Raw genomic sequence first — 27707 nt, forward strand, 5'->3', positions numbered from 1 at the left:
ACAGTTGCTGTTCTAGTGCCGACAGAGATGCCATCTGGCTGTGGCTGCTTTGGTTCGCGTCGGTATGGCTAAAACAATCTATTATGCCATTGCCACTCCTACCTATTGTCTGTGTTATCGCTTATTGTTTATGAGCAGTACCTCTGCTGCAGATGTATGGATGGAACAGCCAAAGAGGCCGTGTGGGCTAGGTAGCAGAGGGGTCCAAACCATGCTCTAATTTTAACTCATCTGGTAAGACACATACCTAACCACATACGCTATCAATACTCAGACCTGTATCTTCCGGAACAACAAACTATGGCTCATCATTACACCCTGACTATCACTCATACTAAGTCTGCCTCCCACTGAAGCAAGGACACTCACTTCTACAGTCAATCACAGACCCATTTATGACAGTCACTACTCAGACTAAATCTCGGTAATACACAAAGACTTGCTCCAGCCTTGACTTATTGGCACTCTCTAGCATGTGCACTCTAGATGGAGGCACACTCCGTCCCACATACACTTGAGCAATCGGATTCACTCATTTGACAGTAAACCGATCGGATGCACACACATATTGACTAGCCTGACCACAACCTATCTCCGCTGGCCTTCGGAGCCACTGGCCTGTCTGGACCCTCCCCACGTTACGAAGGTTTTCCACCTTTGCACTTGGGCTCCTATTTTCACAAATGCAAACTCATTTACCCATCAGTCACTCGAGTGCATCTCACCTTTCCTGGCGATCCGGACACAATTCAGACGGGTCTCCTACAGAAGAAAAGAAATAGGGAAATATGAAATCACTATAAAAACATCCTAGTCCAGACTGGGGCATTATTTATTTCATTGGATTGTACAATACTCTCTGGCACTGGTGTAGTGGGGTTACCAGATGACTCCATGTTACAGGAATACAAGAATCCAGTCCTGGACCTTCATTTACCTGTGAGGTGAACACAGGAAGTTGCCCTTTTCCAACTGAAATAAAGTACCAGATTACAAGGTTTTGTGAAGGTAAATCCCGAAACTGGAAGGTGTGCTCAGTGTTAGGAGTCATCCGTTACTGGTATCCCTACATTCAAAGACATGCTGTCAGACAGACTAACACATCAACGCCTGACTGAGTGGGTATCCCTACTTCAAGGGGTCTGTAACCAACCTCTTCCACCAGCTGACGCTCTATAAAGAGGGCGACAACACCCCACACTACATCTCCTGCCTCACAATACAAACCTTTTTAAATCTTTCTACTTGGCAGTGGTGAACTGAGCACGGTGCTCGGGAATGTCTGTGTGAGAGATTTATAATCAACCACACTAGACAGCTTCAAAAAACAGACCAACATGGCAGCTCACAACAAATCAGTACATTCCATGTTTTTCATTTGGCATTTAAGACATGGCAATACACTGACGCCCCTGATCCGTTCAGCCTAGGTACTCGGTATAACTGGGAATAGTTCAGTTTGTTAGTAAAACTGCTACAGACACCAGTTGTTAGCAACCAGAAAATTACAGATTTGAATCCTAGCTCAGCGCACACTGCCTCCTGCCTCGTATAATCCCATAATTAATAAAAACCACCCCTTCTGAATTGATTAATTGTGATACCCACACATGTAAGCGCCAAAGACACTTCACTTTGGCTTGGACTACATATTTGGCTGATATTTTTTTACAAGAATCCAATACTGCTCACATAGTAGTATCACATTACATGTGACTTCAGAAGCAGCCGGGAATAGCCTATCACAGAAGAGGTCAGGCATTAAAAAAAAAAAAAAATAGGAGACAACCTGTAGGAAATCAGCATAGTTGTGTTGTGGTGTCAAGAATATCCTGCTGTAGACACGAAGCAGAGGATCCGTAAGCAAGACCAACGGGTGGCACTAGGTGCGAGTGTAAATAGTTGGGAATCAGGATGATCAGAATTTAATATGGTCTTAGGTGCAAAACTATTGGATTTTAGGAGAAAATAATGATATTTAGTTGACCTGTTTTCTCTTTGTAAGACTGACTGTTCTGATCTTGAGCTCAGTGATCAGTAATACCTCACTTGGACTGGTACCTGTGGCCTACAGGCTGCACACAGGTCTTGACAGTAGCCCACTAGTCTAGCTCACTACAATGGGAACCTGTGACCAATACACTTCATAAAAATCTCAGTAGTAAGTTTGTCAACTGCCCAACACCTCTATGTTTCTCAAAGGCCACAGATGAGTTGAGGGTATGTGCATTTACCTAGCTATTACTGACTTGGTTTAGAGCCTGTGACCTGATATTACACATATATCCTCAGAGTCACTATATAAACCAAATGAACTTTTTTTACAATGATATGAACCAATAAACTGCTTGTTAAACAGGACTCTGAGTGAGGTACAGTAAACCCATGAGGTTTTGCATATTTCACTCACGTTTTAAGCTTTAACAGACATATCGATCTGCTTCTCCTGCTACATTTGGTAATACATTCACTCTTTTCCCTTTCCTCTCCTTTAGTGTCCCTCTTTCACGTTCGTGTTTGTTTTTGTCTGCAGGCCATCCTTCCATCACTTTTTTGCACTTGATTACTCTTTCCTTGTTTAGGTTTATTGTCATTCCTTTATTCTATTTCCCCTTACACTTGCTTAATCCCTTTATTTTGCATCCTCTAATTTCTTCATTCCTACACCTTTGTGTGTTTTGTGTTGTGGCACTGCCGAATCACAGGCCTTGGACTTTGAAAAAGTTATGACTGGGGCTCCGAACGGCCTATCACCCCTACTTTGCGTGATTTCAATTAGGTCTGTCATGGACGACTTTTAAATGAGTCCAATCATAATTTCCCTATGGTTAAATATTTAAGGAAATGTTATACTCTTTAAATATCGGAGGAAATGTTCTATTCTCTTTTCAGATTCCTCTCAAGTGAACACCCTCTAACTACTTTACTATCTTTAGATGATCAGAACACATTCAATGTCCCCTCTGTCTTGCAAAGGGACGTTTAGGCAAACAGCAAGCCTTATACATACTGAGTCAAACTGAACAGTCAGCCGACTATGAAAAGGGACGATGGACGGAGCGCTGAAACTTTACAGACACTCACCCCCAGTCACAGATTTGGGTTGAATCCATCATCGTTCTTTAGCTCACTACGCCACCTCAGTTCAGACCCAGCAATATGCAAATCAGTCTTGACCCTGTGCCTCATGGGAACAGTCCATCCCGACTATGAAAGGGCCTACATTTTACTGATTAAAGCATTTGTTCCCCACAAATTTCAGGCTATTTTATGTTGGTTTAGTCCAGGCCACAAGTCCTAAAAAAACAAGTTTAAGCTATTGGCATTATAAATGACAATGCCTTTTATTTATGTTTCAAAAACAAAAATAAAAGGCATTGTTATTTGCAATGTCAATAGCTCAGACTCACATAAATGCGAGACCTATTGCATTGCAAATGCTTGTTAATTGTGGGTAGCAGGCAGTACACACACAACATACGGCCAGCTACATTGCTCAAGAGTGGTGAGAAACAGCCACCCACCCATTATACCAAAAGGGGATGGGGGGAGACTCGAAAACAATCATGAACTGGGCATTTGATATGGGAAACATGAATAACCAATTGAATTGTGTAGATATCAGAACAGCTGTGTATTTAAATTAACTTCATTTCCCTTCTAAAACTAACACTGAGCTTCACAGTAAAGTTACTTTGTCTGTTGTTTGTGTTCTGAGATCAAGCACCCAACACTACCTCCCTAAGAAACGTTTGACTGCCTGCCGACGTCACCCTTACATTACAGCCAAGTAGAAAAGTATTGTACTTGGCAAAGTTTGCAGTCATCGTAGGCCTGTCCTGGAGACACCAGAGGCAAATTATGTTAACTAACACAGCTAAGGCTCAGCAATAGCAGTTTGTCCGCCCATGGCCCCTAAATCAATGTTTGGGGCTATGATAAAAGTCATGCTCTCCCCAACTTAGTTAAAAATGCCTGCTACAGGCTCGTGTCCCGCGAAAGTTATAATGGTATAGTATAAGATCACACAAAAAAAGCAATTACTTACATCGCTTTCTTCTTCATTTTCCTCGCGCTTGATGGAAAGCATAGCAGGTGAGTTCTCCTCTTTTACGACGACTGGTACAGCCACATCCTCAGTGTTACTATTGTCAACATCGGGAGTAGGCGTTGCAGGTTCTACGGGACTGAAGTCCTCCTTCTTTTTCACAGCATCTTCCTTAGTATCTTCCATCGTGCATTACCTACGTAATTTACAAACACCGACTGCGAGGCCACCTCATGATTCCGAAATAACAGAATACATGATTCCTGCAACAACAACAAGCTTTCTCTGTGGAGCCGACGGGGGGAGGGAGTGAAAGCGCGCACTGCCCGCGTGTATATCTAAGCTTTCTCCGTGGAGCCGACGGGGGAGAGAGTGAAAGCGTGCGATGCCCGCGTGCATATCTAAGCTTTCTCCGTGGACCCGAGGGGGGAGGGAGTAAAAGTGCGCGATGACCCGTGCATATCTCCTGTCCTGCGTGGGCGTAGACAGGGGGGAGCGAGGGAGCGAGCTGAGCCCTACGCACGTTAACATCTCCTGTTCACGTGCGCATCCACGTTTACAGTCTGTTTCTTGCGTGTGCCTATCTCTTGTCTCGCATGAGAGGCAACTCCGTAACAATACTTGTCGCTGGCGACAGCAGCGCTTCGCGCGGCGAGACCTAAAAGGAAGTGGGAGGACTAACCAAGTTAGGCAGTATGCAAGTGACATCACAGCGCGTGACAGTGTACGTGGCATCACAGGAAATCGCATCACAACCGCTGACTTCCCGGGAGGTGACATCAGGACTTAAGACCTCACATGCTTTGCAGATCCATCATGAATACATTTGAGAGCATTACAAAATTTAACAAATTAGATTTTGCCAAAAAATTGACGCAACACTGACGCAAAATCTGGGCCTCAACTTATACATTTATTTTTTTAAACCCGGTCACAAAGAAATTGGCTACAAGAAGAAATGTGGCAGTAAATCTGTCCTGCTTAATTTGTTGCAAAGTCTGCATATTAAAATATCTTATAAGGTTAAGGCACCTGCTGCAGATATCTTTCTGTGCCAGCTAAATCTCAGGGAATAATACTAATAATGGTAAGATAACTCTGGAAGATAACGTATTCGCTGGAGAGATCTGTTCTTTGTCTAGTCCCAGTCTTGAATTAAAGTAGTATAGAGGGTTAATGTGTCTCATGCAAAACATATTTTGTAACACACAGATGACCGATTTTTTTAAATATGTAAATGTCAAGCGGGTTACTGATTTTAAGACAGAGATCCTTTTGTCACTAGCAGTTCATAAATTGTAATCCTTCTAATAGAGCGCAGTGCGGTATGAAGGACATGTGGCTCCTACACCTTGTAATCCTCACTGTATTTTGTAACACATCCTGTGCATTGATTTACACACATATGATGTAATGTCAATGTAAAATGTGTTGGTGTGATGTAAAGCGCTCTGACATCCTGCATTGAAATGAGTAGTGCTAAAGCACTATGAAATAAATAAGTGGCATTTCAATTGTTATTTGTGTAAATACTGGGACAGAGGGACATATCTGACATTCTTACAGTGTATGCATATCTTCTTACATACAGGGACTGAACAAAGTCAAAAGCATGCCTCTCTTAAGTACCTGTGAAGTGATGGAAAGTTGAGAGCCTTTGTTTCCCCTCCCTTGCATCTAGGTGTGAGGCTCCCCATTGCTTCAAACAGGATTTTAGGAGAACTGCAAGAAGAGAGCAACAAAGGCTCTTTGTTGCTGGGCTCGAAGGGCTGGTGGACCTAGGGCTTCTTCAACCATGAAGCACACTTTGTGTGTAGTTCTAGAAGGATTGCCTTCTGTTTTTTTCTTCTATTTGCACGTCCTGATTTTAAGTCTGGTGAGGTTGCGGCTTCTTGTTCTGCACTGGTCTTGTGAGATGGTCACTTTCTTCATGGTAGGCCCTATAGCAGAGAGTGTATTCCAGAGAGCAATGAAAGGCTGAATTAAGGTGGCGATGCACTTTTATTGATAAATTCAGCCTTACCATGAATGAAAAGGACATTGAACTCACCTTGAGCTCACAGTCCGAATCCACAAGACGGCATATGATGTAATTTGAAATAACTGATTAAGCAGCTCACTCCTATATGCTCACAGAACTACTCGGTGCTTTGCAATATCCTTATAAACGTGCAGTCTAGCCGGAGATACTTTATCACTCGCTTATTAAACAACAGAGTGCACGTCACATTGACTTCTCTCCGAAGTTGGACGCCAAGCCCGCTGCCCTCCAATCAATAATGCGCACAGCCGCACTACCCATAGATCATACACAAGAGTAACCGCGCGCTGAGGCCGTGGCAGCACGCGCGCGGTGGGACGCCCGCGCGCCGCCTGCCCTCAGTCTATGGCAAGCCACAAATTATCCACTGAACTGAGGCGGGAGCAGATGGCCATTAAAAGAGGAGAAAACACGCCGCAGTCGATTAACAGGTTGAAAAGGTTGCGTCTCACCTTGGGTCTATAGAAATAAACAGATTTACTGCTCGGCGGGGGCGCCCCCCCCCCCCCCCTACCCCCCTCGAGCCCCACGGTGACAGTAAAAGTGCCGGAGCCGCTGTTGAACACAGGGCGCCGCGCGCCTGTACGTTGATCAAAACTCACGCAGAACGCCCAGCTGCTTGTTGAGCAGAGGCGCTGTGCCCGAGTGCGTGGCACGGCCGTTCCTGGCTCTTTTCCCTGCCCCCACTTAGAGCGTCGCTCTGGGACACGGCTGATACGACGAGTTAGAGACCTCCAATGCGAATTCAAAGCATGGTGTCAAATAAACTGCTTAATGCCACACTAGTGCAGCTGCGGTCACCAACATCTGCAAATAATGCAGCGCCATGTACGCATGTGATTGTCCATTGCCAACAGTTATCAGCGATATCCCGGAAGCATGATATTCAGAAGAAGGTAAAATCCAGCAGACACGCTGCCCCTACCCACACTAGGATGGCGGCAGGACCGGTCATCGAACAGGCAGCATGCTTCACTACCCACACCAAGATGGCAGCCGTAAACTATAGGCTTTCAGGTCTAGTAAGAGCTTCAGTCTCCATCCTGGAAAGACTAATAAATGTTCATCATTTTCCTAGAGGAAACACAGGTTGCTGCCACAGAATAAGCTAGCGAGTGACGGTGACTAGTGCCTACATTTAATGTAGGAGGCTGCAGCTTAATCTGCACAGTTACCATTGGGGTGCGTGTTCTTGGGCTGATTTAGTAATAAGCTCCTTCAGTCTTTGCGGTTAGGATGCGATAAGGCGAGGACCACATAAGGTACTGGCGACTTTCCTCGTGCTTTTCCTAAGTCGGGGCCAGAGATTGTACCGCTTTGTTCGCCATAATTTGGAAGGGTATGCTCAGACGTGAGTCCCTTGCTCACTTTGCCACTGGATTCAAGCAAGCCTGGCTGAAGACGGCTGAAATGCCAGAAACCGGTCATAGGAAGCTTGTTTCCGATCCAGGGAAGGCATGGCTTGGCAGTTCGGGCTGGACTGTTCCCATGAGGCACAGGGTCAGACTGATTTGCATATGGCCATGTCTGAACTGGGGTGGCAGAGTGGGCTAAAGAACTGTGATGGATTAAACCCAGATCTTTTGACTGGGTGTGAGTGTTTGATTGGTTCAGATGCTCCATTCATCACCACCCCCTTTTTGTACCGCTTTATTCGCCATAAGTTGGCAGGGTATGCTCAGACGTGAGTCCCTTGCTCACTTTGCCACTGGATTCAAGCAAGCCTGGCTGAAGACAGCTGAAATGCCAGAAACAGGTCCTAGGAAGCTTGTTTCCGGTCCAGGGAAGGCATGGCTTGGCAGTTCGGGCTGGACTGTTCCCATGAGGCACAGGGTCAGACTGATTTGCATATGGCCATGTCTGAACTGGGGTGTCAGAGTGGGCTAAAGAACGGTGATGGATTAAACCCAGATCTTTAGACTGGGTGTGAGTGTTTGATTGGTTCAGATGCTCCGTTCATCATCACCACCACCCCCTTTTTGTAACCCTCACCATACTGGGTCACTGTCAACACTTGGGCTACGGCCTGATCTAAACGTCAATTATCTTCATGACAGCTACACCTGGTATACAGGGCCACCAAATTCACTCCTGCAACAGATCGGTGCAGCAAAGTTCACAGCTCACTTCACAGCCCCTCTCCTCTGGGGTTGCAGAATTATCTTTGCACATGGACAATAACCCAATCAGTGTAATAGCAGTCTCCTCACACCACTTTACCGGGATCCAATCACAAGGATCCTCTACCTGGACCTCTGGTCCTCCAGCGCTCTCCTCTTCCTCATATGGCACACTGGTCTTGCCAAGCAGACAGGTATTTGTGCTCTAGGAGCAGGTGGCCTTGGATTCCCTGGGCAATATTTTCTCACCCAGGTGGGAGTATAGCAGGCCTTAAATCCCAGTCCTGGTCACAGGCTGAAGATTTTCACAGCTTTTCTTCATCACACAGCTCGACTGGCTGCTTGACAGTTGACATTTTTGGGGGCTCTTCTAATAATCCACTTTCAGACACCAAATGTGATATAGAGCCTGGGTCTTTGAAGTTATGTATGGGGTCTGCTTCCTTTTGAAGCCCCTCTCCTCTTCCCTCCCTCCAGAAAGCAGTCTGTGACAGCAGGAGCAACTTCTAAGCTGCCCCACAACACATGTCATAAGAGTGACTAGAAGTTGACACCTAAATGTCAGGCACAGTGAGGAGTATGATGTGTATATGTGTATCAAAAGGTTGCCCCTATCAATCCCATCTCCGACCTGAAATATGCCCAGGCCCCTTTCCAGTGAATTCTGTCTGAATAAAAGAGCATCCTTTCAAGTATACTGAAGCGTCTGGCCCCTGGGGGAAATTCCTCTACCTCCTCATTTTCCTCCGGTTAGCCCTGGATCTCCCAAAATGGAACACAGAATTTTCCATGTGTTGTACCATTCACAGTAACAACACATACACAAGCACACACACACCTGCATCGTCCCTGTATGTACAATTCTCAGGCACACATACACCCACCACAAGTAAATATCACACACACTGAGCAACACAACACACTAAACAGATGTAGGTAAAGGGTGAGTAAAGAACACGGTAACAGAATTTAAAATGGGTGTGCCTCTAGGCCTTACTCCAGTGACACGGATAAAAAAGTGTGTTCACTCCTACTGTCCACTACACAATATGCTGTCACCACTGCGTTTGTGCTGCTTAACTCTTGGCAAAGGCAGTGGCCTTTCATCACGGTGAGGGTGGCGGTTTGGGTACTGATCCTAGTCCAAAAAGACCACAATCCATGAGACAGGTCTATGTCACTGTGCACACACATAATCCATGTTTGCCCACAACAAAAATCAACATCATGGATTCAGACATCATAGTTGTGGCAGCCAGTGCAGGGGTGCACATCCATCACCATGAAAGGGACTTTTCCATCCCAACAGGTGTGATAAATAAAGAGCACGTGAAATGAGGCATGTTATGTTTATGTAACAGCTAACAGCAAGCAATGATCAAGGTTAAAGTTGTGCTAGGTAGAGAATGTGAGAAAAAAAACCTGTTTTCCTTAGTGCAGGACTCCGCTAGGGGGCTGAGTTGCAGCCAGTCCCCTGGTTGTGGAAGCGGCAGGCCAGGCCCTCGTGCAGCTGGTGGCCGGGGACTGGCCAAGGTTGGTGTCTCTGTTGGGATCTTGTGCAGGGGTCCCTAGCTGCTCCCATCTGCTGTGGGTGGCGCAGAAGCTCGTGTCGCCCCTGGGAGATACATTAGGGGGCTTGGGGGGTCATGCAAATTGAAGACTTCAATATAGCATCCTGGACTGGCGGCAGGACTGTAGCTGTGGCATGAGTAAAGACAAACATCTCGGTGGGCCGGCCAAGCAGAGCACTATGGATCAATTTGCCAGACTAGTGTGATTGCTGAGGATTCTGTTGGGGCTCGGGGCTTAGCCCAGAAAATACAAAGCTGCTGGCAGCCATTTCACAATTCTGCAACATGCTGGATGCCAACAAAGGAGCAGTTGGTTCTGATGCACCAGGACCTCCGGAAGGTGGTAGATAACATCACAGAGGCAGAGACCAGGGTGTCGAGGATTCTGTGGCAGCTCTCCAACAGAAGGACAATACTACACTGACAGGCGTAAGGAAGGAATTGACAGCATGCTTGAAAGATGCAGAAGGGTGCACCCGGAGTAACAACTTGTGTTTTGTGGGCTTCCCCACAGGGTGCGAGGGTTGCTCTATGGACATTTTTTTAACACAATGGCTCAAATTAATAGTGCCCGTGGAGTGCCTCTCATCCTGCTTCATGGTAGCGAGAGCTTATAGAGCATTGGTGAAGAAGCCTCCCCCAGGCGCGAGGACTCAACCAGTAATTGTCAAGATCCTCAACTATTTAGCTAGGGATGCAATTCTCAAGCACGCCCGGCACCAAGAAAAGATTATGTTTGAATCACACCACATGATGATGATACCGGACTATATAAAGATGGTTCAACACCAGCGCAATCATTCATGGCGATAAAACAAAGACTGAGCGATCTAAAAATTCAATACATGTTGTTATATACTGCTCGCTTGAGGGTGGTCTTCAATTCCTGGACCCTACTCTTCGACAGAGGTGTTTGAATGGGCAGATGAGGGTTTCGATGAAGCCCTACACTTTCCATGTACGGACTCAGGCTCATCCCTGAGCAACAGGCACAATCATCCCAAACATTCCACTGTCGTGATTGGTCCCGATCATCCTGGAGGAACAGGCAAGAAGACAATGAACATTAGAAGCTGACTGATAGTATGGTGGACCTCATGAGTACTGCAGCGAATCTAAACAGGGCCAGTACTTTCTGCAGTGCCTCAGTGGCAGATCCCTTATATTTTCATGTAATGTGGGCAATGGTTATTAGACTGCACCCCTAGAGTAACATGATTTAAGTTTCCCTAGTGAGGACAATTAGTTGGAAAAGGGACATGGGGATCCGTTGGTGATGCTCTCTTCTGGGCCCCAGCTGAGGTTCGGTGAAGGATTCTTCTGTGACAGTTGCAGATGATGTTCTATTCTTCATTTCAGTTCAGAGGACTTCTGGCCCTTGGATCTTACAGATCATGCAGGTATTTGGCGAGACCTCCGGTTATGTATTAACGTCACAAAATCAGTGGTGTTCCCGGTAAACGGGGACACCTGCGACATGGAGTGGGCATCGGGGTTAACATTGGTTATAAATGGATTCAAGGAGTGTTTATTTCTCCAGATTCTGCCGTATCATAGACCCGCAATATGGCCCCAATGTTATCGCACGTTAAAGAGGAAGTAAAGACCTGGTCCCCGCTGCCATTATCCCTGCTAGGTCGATCAGAAATCTTTAAGATGGCTTTGTTACCCAGCATGCTATACCAACTCCAGAATTATCCTTTCACTATTCCCTCCATGTGGTTCTGACAGGTAAATGCAGTTTTAACTCAGTTCCTACTGGGGGGAGGGGAAGAGTGGGGATGGGACGCGCATTGCACCCTGGACATGCTTACAGTCCACAAATTGTGGAGGCATTGCCACTGCAGATTTGCAATTCTACTATGCTGCCTCCCACTTATTGATTATCAATGATTGGTGGTATGGTGTGCAAGATGATCCAGTGTACGCAACAGAGAGATGGGTGATGGGCATCTGAACACATCTTTGCTAGACTTCGTATACAATGAAAGGGGATGGGTCCCCTTCCCGTGGTGACCCAGGTTGTCTTACTAACATGGAGACGGTCCGTCGGGTGGATGGGGCGGTAGGGGAGACTGACTCAGGGAATGCCTCTGTGGGAGGGCAGTGTTCTTCGGCAGGTGGCCTTATTGAGTAGTTTCCAGAGGTGGGATGACATAAGGAAATCCATGTTAGGAGACTTCATGCGGGGCACGGTGCTAAAATCATTTTAGAAGTTACAGAGTGATTATCAATTACACCATAGCCAGTTCTACAGATACCTGCAGCTACGTCATGCCATATCCCCCTATTTGCGAGACTTTTAAGTTTTGCCATAGTTTGACCCATTAGAGGGCATGTTAATGGGCAACTTGGGCACTCATAGGATAACACAAATGTATCAGTCATTGATCACAAATCGTTCCACTGCCTGCCCTTGGCGCAGCATGGGAGGGGGATATAGACACAATAGATAAGGTTGACTGGGCAGAGGCCCTGGAGGCCCCGGAGGGGCGGCCATTTCATCCCGTCTTTGCCTGATTCCGTTAAAATATTTACACAGACCATATTATACTAGACAACGTTTATGGTGCTTGGGTGTAATTAGCTCCTCCTTGTGTCTAAGGTGTGGGGTATAGGAGGGCACCTTCCTGCACACCGTGTGGAGCTGCATGGCTTTGACGTGCTTCTGACCGGGGTGACGTCCTGTCTTTGGGAGGTCCTGTCCTGGGAAATCCCACTGGACCCTAAAGTAATCCTGCTTCATAGCATAGAGGGAATATGAGGCAAGTGGCATAAAAAACACGTGTTGTTCCTGGGTCTCACGCTAGTGAAAAGAGATACAACCAGACTGTGGAAAGCAGATACATCACCATCAGTAGGAACCTGGAAGAGAGGGATGGATCACTATATGGGGCTGGAGGCTGCAGTGTTCCGGGTAGGGTATGCCCACAAAAACACCCAAAGATAGAGCAACGCTGAGTCGATTATAGAGGTATAGCCTTTGCCCCAGTTCACACTGTGGAGTCCCAACTGGAAGCGGAAATACAACATTATGGTGCCAAGACACAGGAAACTGAGATGGGGTTCAGTGATGTATTTGGATTATGGTTCTCTTGGTGAAATGTGTGGTGTGGCCGGGGATTGACTCCACAAGTTTTTGTGCTATTGTTGTTCATGGGAATTCACCCTATAACTTCTTATTTTTGTATGTAGGCCGTAGTGGCCTGGATCTATTGCTAAAACCCAAAAAATCTGATGCGAAAAAAAGAACAGGAGTTTGTTTTTCAATATTAATGGTCTGAACATGGTGAATTTGCATTACGCTTTGGTCGACTCTCCGAATGACTACACTCAGGTCGGCTTAGTGTCAGAATACTGAAAATAGAAATATTGTATGTCTTAAATATCATGGTCCAATTATGATTTCCAGAAATATTGCTCGAAGGGGTGTAGATTTTCTACGTTTAATTCTAATGTAGAAATATTTTTGTAAACTATCTTTAGGCCACAATATTTTTAGTGACAATATTTAGGCCTCAATATTCTGGTACCATACCATTAACACTGCTCTTGTCCTAACACTATAGAGGCAGAGACACTGAATGACATGTGAGTACAGTCACCTAGCATTAAAAGACACAAGTCCTAACACAGGGTTAACATTGCCCCAGACTTGAATGCTTTCTGACACAAAGAGCTTGATATGTGGTTGATGATTCCCTAGCCCTCTTCTTCTTTCAGTGCCTTCAGTTTGTTGGAGAATCTCCTGGCTTCCCATAAGGGCATTATGACTCTGGTGTAGGAAGTTGACGTTATTAATGATCTGTTTTAATTCAGCTACTTGGACAAATAGCTGATGATCCCAGCACTTATCCCATTTCCATGCTAGTGATCTGCAGTAGATTACCTACATTACAAAAGTGTGGCGGTCTCTACACAGATCCTCTGTCCTCAATAGTGAGCTGCATTTGTGCATACCCAGGTCAAACATCTAGTGATATTAGAAATAATCACTTGCTGGTGCTAGTGATCAGCGACAGAGTACCTAACAGGATTCAAAATTGGTGACATCAGCACTCTCATGATGGTCCAAGACATCTGCCAAAGAACACATACAGAGCGAAAGCCTGGTGATCTCACTAATAACTGCTGAATGAGTGCAGAAATAGGTAGATGGATGGGAGAGTTAGAGAAATTCAGAAAGGCTGCTTACATAGTACAAGTCACTATGTATGTACATATGCATATGGTACTTCAAATAGTGCAAATCTAGCGAAAAAGAAAAGAAGCACTGTACAAGGTCAAAGACAAGCCTAAAGTCAAAGAGCGATAGGAGAGGTCGTGGACATGGGCGTTATGGATGGTTAATGCATTGCGATGTAGAATTCTATAAAGCGGTGTGTCTTCATCTCTTTCCTAAATTACAGAACCCATGAGGCAGACCAGGGGGAAACAGAAATGCTGTTCCAGATCCTGGGTGCACAGATGGAAAAAGTTTGCTGCCTTGTTTCTTCTTTTTTTAAATTTTTTTTTACACTTTTTAGTCTTCAGTTCGATAGTGTCCTGGCTCTGGGTGTGTCAAGAACCGCCAAAGAAGGTGAGCTTGTCTGCAGGATAAATGGGGGTGGTGGTCACCATAGCTTTGTAAAGGATACAGCTCGTTTGACAATGGTGTGGACCGGTAAGAGAAGCCAATGGATGGGGTGATGTGATCATACTCCTTCCGGCCCTGGAGAGGCGTACTGTGGTGTGTAGGATGACATTAAGAGATGCTAGTGTGAGGTCTGGGAGGCCATGCAGCACCATGTTACCACTATTCAAATGCAGGGCAGGGCTGAGAACCCAATGCAGCCCTGGCAAAAATTGTCAGACCAGCCCCCATACGGTGCATATTGAGCAAGCCTGACCTCTACCAGGAGGATTGGGGGGTATTCTCTCCCCAAGAAACTTTAGGAAAAAATGGCAAAAATGGTGCAGTCTACAATACATTTTTCATTATATATTCAATTATATTCGTTTTTAAAGCATAATAAATGATGACCTTATAGTGCATCAAGATAAAGCAATCATTATTGGGGCTTGTCAATTATTCCTTCACTATCACCTTCCAACAGTGCCGCCTTCTCTCCATAGCCACTCTCTCACATGTATTGCATTTGTTTTATAGTGCCTCTCATAACCAGTGTAGGATGTCAGAGCATTTTACACCTCGTACACACATACAGAGACAATGAATCCTACATGTGTAAATCAGTGTATAGAAAATGGTACATAATACGAAGGGGGCTACAAGGTATAGGATTCACATGTCATCTATACTGGTAGGCACTGTTTTAAGAGCGCTTTGTCTGGAGAAGCACAAACACAGGATTCAGAATGTAACACAGTGGTTAAGGTTGACTTTACGAATACAAATGTATTTCTACCCCAAAAACTTTTTGAGAAATTGGCATGAGTGGATGAAAATGTGCATAAATGAATGGGTGAGTCAAAGGTTGAAAATGTTACCTATAACACCATTTCTCTATCAAGGGTATACTTAGTCAATTCTTAGACTCTGGGCAGTCCTGCATTGTGGACAGGGCTATTTAGTGTTTATTAATCAAATGAAGGTGATAAGATAAGTGAGTATATTAGTAAGTGAGTGAAAGAGAGAGTAGACTGGGAGCTCAATCAAGTTTACTCTGGACAATGCCTTCCAGCTTTGGAGCAAACCAACTGTAGTTCTATTTGCAACTCGTTAGAATTGAAAATGCCAGTTTTACGCAAGTGGAGTTTCACAACCAGAATAGTGGGGGAATGTATTTTTGATAAGATGGTCAGGGATCTTTTCTTATGCTTTTCCCCCGATGCCCTTAATCCCAAGAATTCTCAACAAAATGAAGCATGAACCACGCAGGATAATTCTGGTCCTGAAATAACCCAGGCAGTATTAGTTCACCGAACTGATCCTGCTCTCTGAGAAACACCATATTCAACTTAAGCCAATGCCAACTTTATTGTCAATGAATCACAACCAGATACTTCATATAAATCCAGTGCCCTTGAACTTGTCAGCATGGCTCCTGAACACAATAAATTTGTGAGCCTAAATGTCCCGCAAGACGATAAAGAAATTCTTGCTAGAGCTGACTCTACTAACAAGACTTATAAGCTCAAGCTCAAGTGGAAACACTTTTGTTTGTGGTGCCAGAAATCACAGTATCAACTTCTTCCAGCTCCACCAGAACATATTCACATCCAGCTAAAGCAGGCTTGGGTCATAATTCAATTAAAGTGCACTTAGCCACTTTATCCAGATTTAGGAGATGATCTGGTTCATCTTCTTTGTGGTGAAATAGATTAAAGGACTTTTCGAGTCTTTCCACCAATAAAGCAACCTCCTCCATCTTGGCAGTTTAATTTAGTCCTATCACAGCTGACGAAGGCTCCATTCAAGCCCATTGACAGAGCTGATCTAAAATGCGCTCATTGAAGGCAGCTGAATATCCAAAGACATCAATCAGTTCAGAAGGCCCTAGTCACCCTACATTGGCTTCCAGTAGACCAGCGGGTGACATTCGAGGCTCTCTGAATTACACACTGAGCACTTCAGGCAAAAGGTACACTTTTCTTACAATCGTTAATTTTACATTACACTCTGTTAGGGCTCTAAGGTCCACCAAGGCTCGACTTGTAAGAGTTCCCCATGTCCGGAGAATGATAATTGGAGGGCCCTCCTTAAGCTTATACTGTTGTTAAACCAAGGAACTCTCTGACTAATACTGAATGTCTCATTGAGAATCAACTTTTGTTTAGGAAGCACTTGAAAACGTGAGTTTTTGGTAATTTGCCTTTCCGACTGTTGCTTCCGATGTTGCGCATTGTCAGTCTGTGTTACAGATGTTAGCGCTGGGTTGCCTTAGTATAGCCAATCACTTTACAAATCTGCATAGAATAGATTTGTTACTAGCCTTAACGTCTTCAAGTAGAATAAGTACAATTCAAGCATTCACAGTTAAAGAACCCTTTTAACAATTCAAAGAGGATAGTGATATTATGAAGGAACCCCAAATGCATTCCAAAGGTGCCCACAGACTTATCTTAAGGAGCCAATTGTACTCAAAACATTCTTTCTAAATCCTCAGACCATAGCTGAAAACATGCAACACTCAGTAAAAGATGTCTAAAATTCTATTTGCATCGGTTGTAGCAATTTAGAAAATCTATGAAAGGCCCAATATTTAAGAAGAAGATAAGTTACTGACCAGTAACTGAGGTTTTCCAGTATTCAATTCACATGCGACTCACCCTCCTCACTTAGGAGGCATACCATCTTCCTACGTGTTCAGTTTATCACTAGTGCTTGAAAATCTGAGCGAGCGTATCCTTTGTGAGGAGTGTTCTAGAGGGTGCTGTCACTGATTTGCTGGAGTTTTGCTCTTTTGTTATCACGGAGATAAGTAATGAGGTGAATGTTTCTTGTTGCCCTTAAGGGCTATGTATGACCTATACTGCTTTTATATGTACAATGGGACTCCCAGTTCGACAATGGGGAATGATTCAAGCATGTGAATTTATGAAAGATGCCAATACTGGAGAACCACCATGTTGTGGGAAGATGAACCTGTATTCAATAAAAAGAATTTTAAAAAATACTCTAGAACCACAGTTACAGGTAAGTAATTTATTTTCTTCTCCTTGTTACTTTCTCATTCTATTTGTGCTACACTTTGCAGCACAAGTAGGAATAGGAATATGCATCTAAGGATTGTTTTTGTGCAGGAAGTTGTCCCTTCATGCATAAAAACAATCATGTCAGTAACACAGTCATCCTTGCACCATGGCGCAAGGGTGCCTTCATTGGTGCTAGGCAGCACGCAGTGTGCCATCTCTAGGAGACAGCAGAAAAGTGCCTTAACTTTGTAAATGTGGCACATTTCTGCTGTCAGCCTTTCACGCAACGCAGCTAGTTACCTTGCTACGTTGCAGGAAATGTAAGTAAATCTGCCACCAAATTTCTGATAGGACAACCCAGTGCAGTAACGAGCTAGGCTGATTATAATCATAAGAAATACCATAATGGGACTTGCAGAGCTGTCCAAAACTGTCAGTGTACTGAAAACTAATAACCGTTTATCTCTCATACCTCATCATCCACCACAATGCTAAGCTCCTCATAATACGACAACTGCACCTTGGTGGTCATCATGCACGACATGGAAACACTTCCCACATAAGAACACAAAACAAAGGCAACACCCTTCTAACCAGACACCACCCTATATAGTGTAACTTGCTGCCCAAGTAGGTAAGTGCTTCCATGCCACACATAGAGGTAGTAAGATGTATACAAACATGCAATACAATATAATATTTATCACTTGTGCATCACCACGATTTGTTTTGATCCTATTAAAATCTCAGTTTCCATTATATTTAAAAATTATAAAACAAAATTTGCTTCATTTGTGATTTCATAACTGCTGGTGTATGTTGAAATACATTAGATATGAATTGATATCCTACAGTATTTCTTTTTGGCACTCCCTGTATGCAAGTCCACTGGAATTATGCAATTTGGTGGTCGTGGAATGATGTGATTCTGCAGCCACGCGTTTTTTGAATAATTATGAATTTACTGCATTTGCCACATAATCCATCATCTGTTGAATAATCTGCAGATTTTAACAAAAAATATATTTTTTCTAGCTCAAACAGATCAAATGTTTCTAACAATGCTGCAACAGGTGCTGCTGTGCAGTTGAGGCTCCTTCTCAAAGGTTAGCTGGTCAGCTTTCTGTCACTTACCACTTTATTTTGATGTGGTACTGGTACTAAAGAAGTGAATCCTTTGCCCAGACAGTGCTAACATGTAAACATTACAACATAATGAAGTGATACTGTTAGAAAATGTGCCACATTAATCAGTATAAATTGTGTTTTTTTGCCACATAATTTGGTCAACATTGCTGCATAATATAGTCATCCTCATTCCAGTGGCTGTCTGTAGCACAGAGAGACTGTCACATAATTCACTTTACAGAGTCTTCTCAGTTTGGAGTCAAAGTAAGAAAAGTAAACAACATCTCCACATTAAAAGAATAAGCAGCAATGTGTGAGAAGATATGGCCTGAAGTTTAACCTGTCTTGGAACACGTAGAAAAAGTAACAAGATCAAAACAACTCTTTTAGTGCTCATTCACCTTCTGAACACTCGCACCTACTGTGGCCAGCTGCCTCGGTTGTTTAGGGGAGGCCAAAGATGATTACGGGCTGGCCCGGCTCTCAAATCCACCCATTCCCGTGGCTACGGCTCTGATAACCAGTGTCTCCAAAGATGAGTTAATGAAATGGTTTTAACGGTCAGATGGGTGAACAAAAATTAAAGTGGTGAATGAGTGCACGCATAAACGAATGAACGAATGTGCAGATTTCAATACATCGCATTCAAAAACTGAGTAGGGTCTTGGCCTGGAGCCGGAAAAGGAGGGTAAGTACCCACAGGCTGCTCTCGAGGAACCGGAGTCATCTCGACCTCTACCTCGGGTTGGTGCACCGGGGTCGTCGAACCCTCTGGCAATGGAGCCTCTTCTTCCTTCCGAGCCGGTGAATGAGAAGGAACCAGAGAAGGATTCGACACCGGAGCCGGTGAATGCTCCAGCGACTCCACAGGCGAAGGTTCGCCCTCAGAGTCCTGAACTTCTGGAGAATGAGAAATCTCATCTTTACGATGTCTTCTCACCAGCGACTTCGGTCTCGAATCCGACTCCTTACCAGAATGATGTCATAACCCATGCTTTCTTTTCTTGTGCTTCTTCTTAGCTGATCTTGAAGCATGCCCGAAGACGACCTCGAGTGCGACTTCGAACGAGACCTCGATCGTCGAGACCGCGACCTCAAGCTCTTCCTGTCTTTATTTTTCAGCTTGGCAACCAGGAGCTTCGCCTCTCTCTCAAGAAAGGCCTTGGGGTTCATCTTCTTATAAGAAGAACACCCCTGAACATCATGGTCCGAGCTCAGGCACCAAACGCAGTCCTCATGCGGGTCAGTAATCGACATCATCTTACCGCATTCACCACACGGCTTGAATCCGGTCTTTTTCGAAGACATGTCGACTGTAAAGACCAAGAAACTCGATAACCAATAAACAGTAACAAAGTTACTATCAAGCTACAGAGGAACCCTCGAAAACCGTTAGCGTCGACGACGGGGAAAAAAGGGAACTGATGTCATCGCGTCGACGTGGGCCTATTATGGTGTCGGTGACGTCAGCGGAGCCGCGCGCGATGCCGTGCTTCTGTGAAGTCGTTCCACGTCGGCGCGAAGCTCCAAAAATAATTTCCGAATGTTGCTGATGCAGGGGGATATTCACAAGGTGAGAAATCCACTGGCAGGTGTATCCATCAGAAACAAAATAGCTTCAAGATGTTCTGGCCTTGGAGAAGTGCTTTCACAGTCTGGCACATTTTATAAATAACTGGGGAAGTCTTGGTAGGATGTTGTCCTGAATAGTGATTGAACAGAGTACATATAGACTCTACAGACATATTTTCAGATCATTTTTGCTTTAGGGCAGTTGATAGCAGGAAGCAATAAGCTTATTGAATTAGATGTATCATCAATTGTCATACAAACAAAAATGTAGGTATGGCTAAGTCAATTTATGTGTTAGTAGAAGGATGAGTGAGTTGATGAATGGGTTGGTGAACTGTAAGCTCCAAACACAGGGCACAAATAATGAGTGGGTAATAGGCTCAGAAGATATATGTGATTGTGAGTAGCTGAATAAATAGGAAGCAAATGGATAGATGATTAGGTAACATCATTGGGTATTCTATTTAGTGAACGAAACAAGTCGCATTTATAGATGCAATATTTCAATATCTACCAAGGCAGCTGCAATAGCTGGCCGACAGGGCGCTGCATAGAGCACTCTTACCCCTTTCAAGTGGCTCCGGGCCTGGAAGTAGATGAGGTAGGCCTTTTTGGGCTCCAGTGGTGGGTTCCAGTAGCCACTGTAGGTCTGATTATCGCCTACGATGAAGGGTGTGGCTTCAGGGAGACTGCTGGGTGGGAGCTCAGCCCCAAAGTAGTGCGGAGTGCCTTTGGCCATAGAATCATCGTAGGTCAGTGGCACCAAAAAGCACTCATGGCTCCCCATCTCACGCTTCACCTTCCTGGGACGGTCTTCCTCCACCACGACCTGGTAAGTACTTAACAGAGACAAAACAAAACAGCAGATGTTGAATTGAAGAACACAAAGGCCATTAAACGTCCTAGCCTTCAAGAGACAGGCTGTAGGCTCCAGAATGACTATCTAATAACAAACATCGATAACAGAAGGCCCAACATGACTACTCTGAGACAAACTTATGATCAAATGGCTTTTGTGGTAATCTAGAAAATGAAAAATATGTATATTTGTCAAAAGAACAGACAACCAGATTCAAATACCATATAGCACACTTCCACTATGTACATTTACAGTGTACAAAAACCTTTTAAGAACACATTTCAAATCCTGGTTCACAAGAAGAATTGGTGGAATTTTCTTTTCGGAAAGTGTAGTTAAAAATATGGAAATACCACCAGCGAAATTACCACTTTCTGAAGTTTAGAATATTGTGGGGTTTTTGGGGGTTAGGTAATTCTTTAAACTTAATAGTTGTTGGTATTCATGTATCCCTTGTAAGTATTTACCCTTCCTGGGAAAGTACACAAACGTGTTTCTGTCAAAGTGACTTTCAAGAGGGAACGATTACATAGCAACATCTACGAATGGCCCCTTCTGAATCTAATGTCTGCGTTTTTTCGTTATCATTCTTATGTTTATGATAGGTGAAGTGCTTCTCTATCCAAATTGGATATCAATATGACACTATCTCCGAATTGGACATCCATATGACACCATCACAAAACATGACAAGTGATTTATAAAAAACAAAAATCATTACAAACCTGCTAGAACTCCAAAAAGATTTATCAACATGTTGCAAAATAAAAAAAAGTACACAACATTAATATAAATGTTGGAGACAAAAATATATACAGCCATTTTCTGTCTTCTGGTACCCGGCATTCAGTCTTGCTCCAGCCTCACGATACAGTCCCATGCGACTCCCTTTGCTGTAGCCGTTGGTCAATACATTCTCGTTCCACTCTTTATCACAGTCTTCTATACGGGAATACCATCTCAACCTACTCACCTTCACCTATATATTAATACCATCCCTTCCATTATCCTTCACTGGCCCCGTATCTCAGCACCATCTCACCGATCTTCCATCACTGGCTCAAAGCAGTCCTACCGAACCAGCTCCCTTGCCTGTCTCTATATGCTAAATATGAAACCACACGCTCTGCTTCATTGTATTGCGCCTTCAATCAGTACCATCCCGCACTCTTTCCCATCATTGGAAAACCCATTCCTCATGCACTTTACCTCCTCCACTATTGCCTTACGCTCTAACCTTCCAGTTCCACCACATTGTCTCATTGTTTCCCTCACTGCTCCACTTCAGTGTCTCACCCAACCCCTTGTGATTCCACTTGATTTTCTGATTAGAAGTTTTGCTGTGGTAGCACTTTACTGTTTTCATCCATGCATTCATTTCCCCTTGACTGTCTAACTCCTTTCTTTGATGCTTACCGCTGGCAGTTTTTTACACCATCATTATTGACCGCCTCATGGTGTCTTCAACCTCTCACCCTCTACTTAATGGGCCTATGAGGACCCTATGACAAGATTGCGCCAAGGAGGTCCCCTTTCTAATTCAAAAGAAGTGAATACGAGTACGCTTGCATTTCAGAAGGAGGCAGTTGGCTGAGGTCAGTAAAGGGCTGTCTTGCATAAAGGATGGACTGTAATCCACCAGCAGTCTGCCCTTGGCGTCGAGCCGTCGAAGATGCCACGGAGACTCGGCTAACGTACGTCATAACTCGTTGGCGCTCCCATTACTCAGCCTGTATCAGCGGTCAAAGCACATCAAGATATGCCCATCGCTCCCTGCACCAGCCAGACGTGCCTTGTGGGGGTAAATAAAAGCAGGAATCTGTGAGCCCATCTCTGTAATAACTGCAAATAAATCCAGGCCGAGCATCTTCACCTCGTCTGGTGACAGCGGGAAACAGATGGTCTTCTGCGACTTACAAAGCAATTCCCCTCCCTAGCAGCATTTTCAGGATCTGATATAGTGGGGGATGAGGAGCGAGAAGGTTATTTTACCATAAGTCCGATAAGCACAGCAATGTTGAGGCTGATCTACAAATCTCTCCTTGGGTTTGGCTCCTCCCTACTCTACAGTGGATTGTGGGAACCTGTTTACAGCCTCAGGTATCCTGTGGGGAATCCCACAATACCTGCCCGGCCAATTCACATGGTTATCTCGACCAATAACTCCCATAGTCGCCTTTCTGAGGGCCCGGCTTTACTAGAACTAATCGTTATCATGACCCTGTCACATCGATTCCTCTTCAAAATATTTGTATCATTTCATTTCAAAGGTGAGCCGATGAGAAGAATTAAGGCTTCTGGTCTTCAGCTACAGGTCGAGATCCATCCATCCATGGACGCTCATGTAATCGATAGGGTGCGTTGTATTGTAGTATATAAAAATGAAGCGCCTCTCATATGCTGTAATGAAGACAAGCCACAACTATTTCTGTTAATTTGCCTCTTAGGCCCAAAACTATCCAACGACAGTGAGTCAAAGTGGATGTCAGCCACTAGACGCTGTAGGTGGCACGAGGCCTACTTTAGATTTCTGCCCTGTCTACAGCTCTGTGTGAAACTTATGTGCTTCATAATGTGGCATCTGTTTGAAAATTATGTTAAACGTATTTCTAAAGCCCAAGTTATAAGGCTAGTGCAATCCCAATTAGACAGAGCAGAATTACTGCGCTGCAGACATACCACCTTTGTGGGTGGGGCCATGAGTCTGTTGAGGAGGGAGTAGGAGGGGGGAGAACCGAGAATGTAATGTATCACCTTACCAGTTTTCTTTTTTTTTAATATAGATCCTTTCTGTGCACCCCTATAATTGGATCCAATTCAGAGTTACTATTTTTCCCAGCACCAGGAGTATGTCCTGATGAAAAGGCTCACCACATCTAAGGAAGACTGCTCGGGGCTCTCAGAAACTAGGGACATCCTGCTGTTCCGGGCCAGAGCTGTGCTCTGCTGTTCATGCCTAAAGCAGGAAGCCACAGAAGAAGCAGCTGGCTGTTCCACGCCAAACTCATGCTGGAGAGGAAAAGGACCCTGAAAGTTAATCCCAGCACCTTGAGTCCCACCCAGTATCACCAGTATCACGGCACTGACTAAAACAACCATGTAGGAAAGAGCTGATCGCACACTGCTTCTTGACACAGGACAAGTGTGAAACATGGTACCATGGTCATTAGCCACTGCTCCTGAAGCCGTTTCAAGGACTTGGGTTCAGCTGCATAAAAGGCTGCAGAGACCTAAGAGTGTTAAGGAAACCCCATGAAAGTAATGTGAACATCAGTTGCGCTTTACCCCAGAGGCTGGGAAAAAGCTGCCCTGTGGTCCAGAACGATACAACTATTCTAGCCTCATTTCTTGTCTGATCTCCCCCAGAGCTTCTAGCGCCACAGAACCCTCCAGTGGCAGCCAATCAGTGAACCTGGACAGGACTGAGCTCCATAAAAAAGACAGAGGGCATCTGAGAGAGAAGAGTGGAAACGGCATGTCCACCGTGCTCATTCAGAGAGCTATTGGAAGGAACGTAGTTTTCATGATGGCGTAGGCAGCAGCGGCGGATTGGGCCGAAGGGGGCAGTCCGAAGCAGGCTGCACCGCCGTCTTCCTGCTGGTGACCACTCTGCGGCCCTACCATGTAGACGCCTGGCAGAAAGAGCCCGGAAAGCACTGTGCATGGGGACTAGTTAATATCTTATTCCATTGAAAGAATCCCCCTTTCGAGGGGTGTCTTAGGAAAGCATCAGTAGATGTCGCAAAACCTATCTACGAGGGACTTATTCCAAGAAAACTGCGACACTCTCTTGTTTAGCGAGTCACGGGCGCGCGCCCTGGAATACCGAGGCAGGTGCGCGTGATTATAAATAAGTACCGCACCTGTTTTCACTCGGCTGCAATGCGACCTTATCTCGGCCGCCAGGTCATGGGAACCGCTCACACCTGCCGGCGGAGGCTCCTCACGCGCGCAGCCGGGCACGGCCCCCGGGGGGTGATACTACGGCCCATTACCGGCCCGAGCACGAGAGCAGCCAGGCCTGAGATTGGATTTCTGTCGTGTCCTAAGGGGGCCTTAGAGCTGACGCGAGACAGTTGAACAGTGTCTGGGATGGGCAGAGGCCCTACCCGGGCTAATGCCTTTTATTGTGCGTGCGAGGAGGCGCTGTGCAGATCCGAACAGACACGCACGGCTCCGGTCCTTTCTACTAGTGGGGGCGGGAGGGAGAGAGCTGCTCGTAAGAACCTTTAGAATAAATCAATGCAGGTCCCTTGCAGATCCGAGACAGCCTTTCATCTTTCCAGGGTCCTATTCGAGGTTTATACATTAGATCTTCCTCTGCACAGTTACTTTACCAGGGCGAGTTTCACCCTGCAGACAGCAGCTACTTTCCACTCCCAATAAAAAAAGAACATTCTCACTTAAGAATAATTCATCACCATTTTTAGGTCACTCTTACAGATCGCCTTAGCCTGTCTGTTGTCAAAGATCCTATTTTGACTAGTATATTAAAATATACACATGTATTTACTGGGTCACTGGTTCAGCCTCTTGCTCGTGATTGGTTGGCTTTCTTGTCTATATCATTTCCTCTCTTATTCATTGGCTTTCCTCGCTATTCTCTTTGTCCCACCTTTGGAGCATTACTTCTTTACAGTGTTCCGGCAGGATTACTTGTGTCCTTCCTCTGCCTGCATTCAAGGAGGCACTTGTACCTTTTCTTTGAACAGTCCAATGGAGTGCATGAGTTTTTTTGCTGTCTCCTTTTTGCGCTGAGCACCCATCAATTTCCCAGCACTTCTGCATGCTCCAAGTTACTCGCTGGAGAAGCCTGCAGTCTAGGCCTTCCTCTTGTAAGTCTTGCACTCTACCCATCCATTCCTTTCAGTGCTGTTGTGCTACATTGCATTGTCTTGCTTGTCCTGCACAGGAAGAAGGGGCGTGGTGCTCTTTTGCAGCTACTTGCTGCATGGCTTAGTTAAATACGCAATTGAAATTTTTTTCAAATTGCCAATGCTTGTTGCTGATGCTGTTCAGCATTTGTTATGACATTAACCTACGTATGGTGGGGAAGCAACAGACAAGCTGAGTAGGAGGGCACAACATGGAGTCTACTGAAGAAGTTCTGGGAAATTGAGGGGTGCATCAATGCCTGGCACAATACTCTGGCTGTTTTGGCATTTATTGCATGATGAAAGACTTGGGGGCTTGGTAGATCCCCAAAGAGTGAAGGTGATGACGAATCATGTAGTAATTCCAAGATTATTTACAGGTAACTTTTATTACTCTGACTATAGGCTGGGGTTTCCAACTTTTTCTACAATAGGAGCTAGTTCTGTTCAATGGAAATCGTAACGAGCTACTACTATTACTAGTGTGACTGTGCCCACAACAGTCAAGATGGCTACCTCATTCAAGGTTACCAGCAATGCAGTTAGCAAATTACTCGGTCAAAAATGTGGAAGCATTATGAGATGCAAAGAGAAGAAACAAGCAGGCATAAAAAAGAACAGACACACACGAACAACCAAGGGTCCTTAATCAGATCTAAAAATGGGACCTTTCTCACAAGACTGTTACCTGCATGGTCTGCCTGCAATGTGTGTATGCCTCAAACGCAGGTCACCTACCATAACCAACTGTGCCAGCAAGGGTCATGATCTACTAAAAACTCTGGAACTATGGTAACACTGCATGCCCACGGCCCACAGGCAGCACACAGGGCGACTGGCCGTGTACATGGAATCTAACATCAAACTTTGAAAACCTACTCTAACCTGAATAATTTGTATGAAAACCTTCACAAACTGCACAACAGTGCATGGGAACAACACAACAATCTCGTCCCCGGGGTGTCAAACTAAACTACTAACATTGGCTCCAAGGAGTAGCATGCTGTCATCCACAAAGCACATCAAAAACCCAACAGTTGTAGTATGCGCTTTGACTTATATTATAACATAATACAATAGAAGGGTACATACAGCCCAAAATACAGACATCACCTTGATAACAACTATCGGTAGTGTCCTCAGTTGATAGATTATGCAAACACACAAACGACCTCTAAATGAAAGAGGCAACCAATGCAACAGCCAAGTCTGTACCCCAGTCTCAAGAGGCAGAGACACCACCAACAGCCAATGATTCACTTTCACCAGGTGAAAAACGAGAAAGAACAGCGCCACCACCACAAAAAAACTGTGGAGACCAAATCGTGAGTGAATCTAAAAAGAACATAAATTAGTCCCTATGCACAAACCTGCTCACCACAAGACATGGAGCTACAAAGCCCTGCAAGAACAGTCCAGAGTGATAACACAAAAAGACATTAACCTGAACAGCAAAATGTGGGCCACCTTTGCATAGAAACATCGGCCACACTGAGGGCAACAGGGAGCATAGAAACAACGAATGTACCAGAATGCAACTGATATGACCTGCGGAATCAGTAGTACTATTAGCTCAGTCTCCTGACCATGGTGACCACAAGAGCAGTACAAATACTCCTGGATGAGGGGCATGCAAGCCAACATATGTCCAGCATGCTCCGGCTACTTTGTGCCACACCCCCACATGAGCAGAGGTAGACACAGACTTCCACACTAGGGAAACTGCTGTCAGACCCGAGGCCATCCACTACAGCAGCATGAATCAATGGGAACCCTGCCACTGGCTATCCAAAATACTCTACGCCCATGCAGCATGATACATGTTTGCAAGTGCAGCAACAAGGGGTTGGAGCTCA

At 44.9% G+C, this 27707-nt stretch overlaps 1 protein-coding gene across 2 annotated transcripts in view; it reads right to left on the bottom strand.

The window, feature by feature from the left end:
• PTPRU (protein tyrosine phosphatase receptor type U) overlaps positions 1 to 27707 on the bottom strand; it is an 870052-nt gene that overhangs the window by 233848 nt on the left and 608497 nt on the right. For both annotated transcript variants that reach the window (XM_078682521.1, XM_078682520.1), the window contains exons 12-13: positions 20684 to 20957; positions 726 to 762 (exon numbers count right to left, since the gene is read on the bottom strand). In XM_078682521.1, the coding sequence (XP_078538647.1) occupies positions 726 to 762; positions 20684 to 20957 (311 nt within the window). The remainder of the gene's footprint in view (positions 1 to 725; positions 763 to 20683; positions 20958 to 27707) is intronic.

This window comes from Lissotriton helveticus, chromosome 3_1, assembly GCF_964261635.1.
Source record: "Lissotriton helveticus chromosome 3_1, aLisHel1.1, whole genome shotgun sequence".
In the NCBI taxonomy this organism is placed as follows: domain Eukaryota; kingdom Metazoa; phylum Chordata; class Amphibia; order Caudata; family Salamandridae; genus Lissotriton; species Lissotriton helveticus.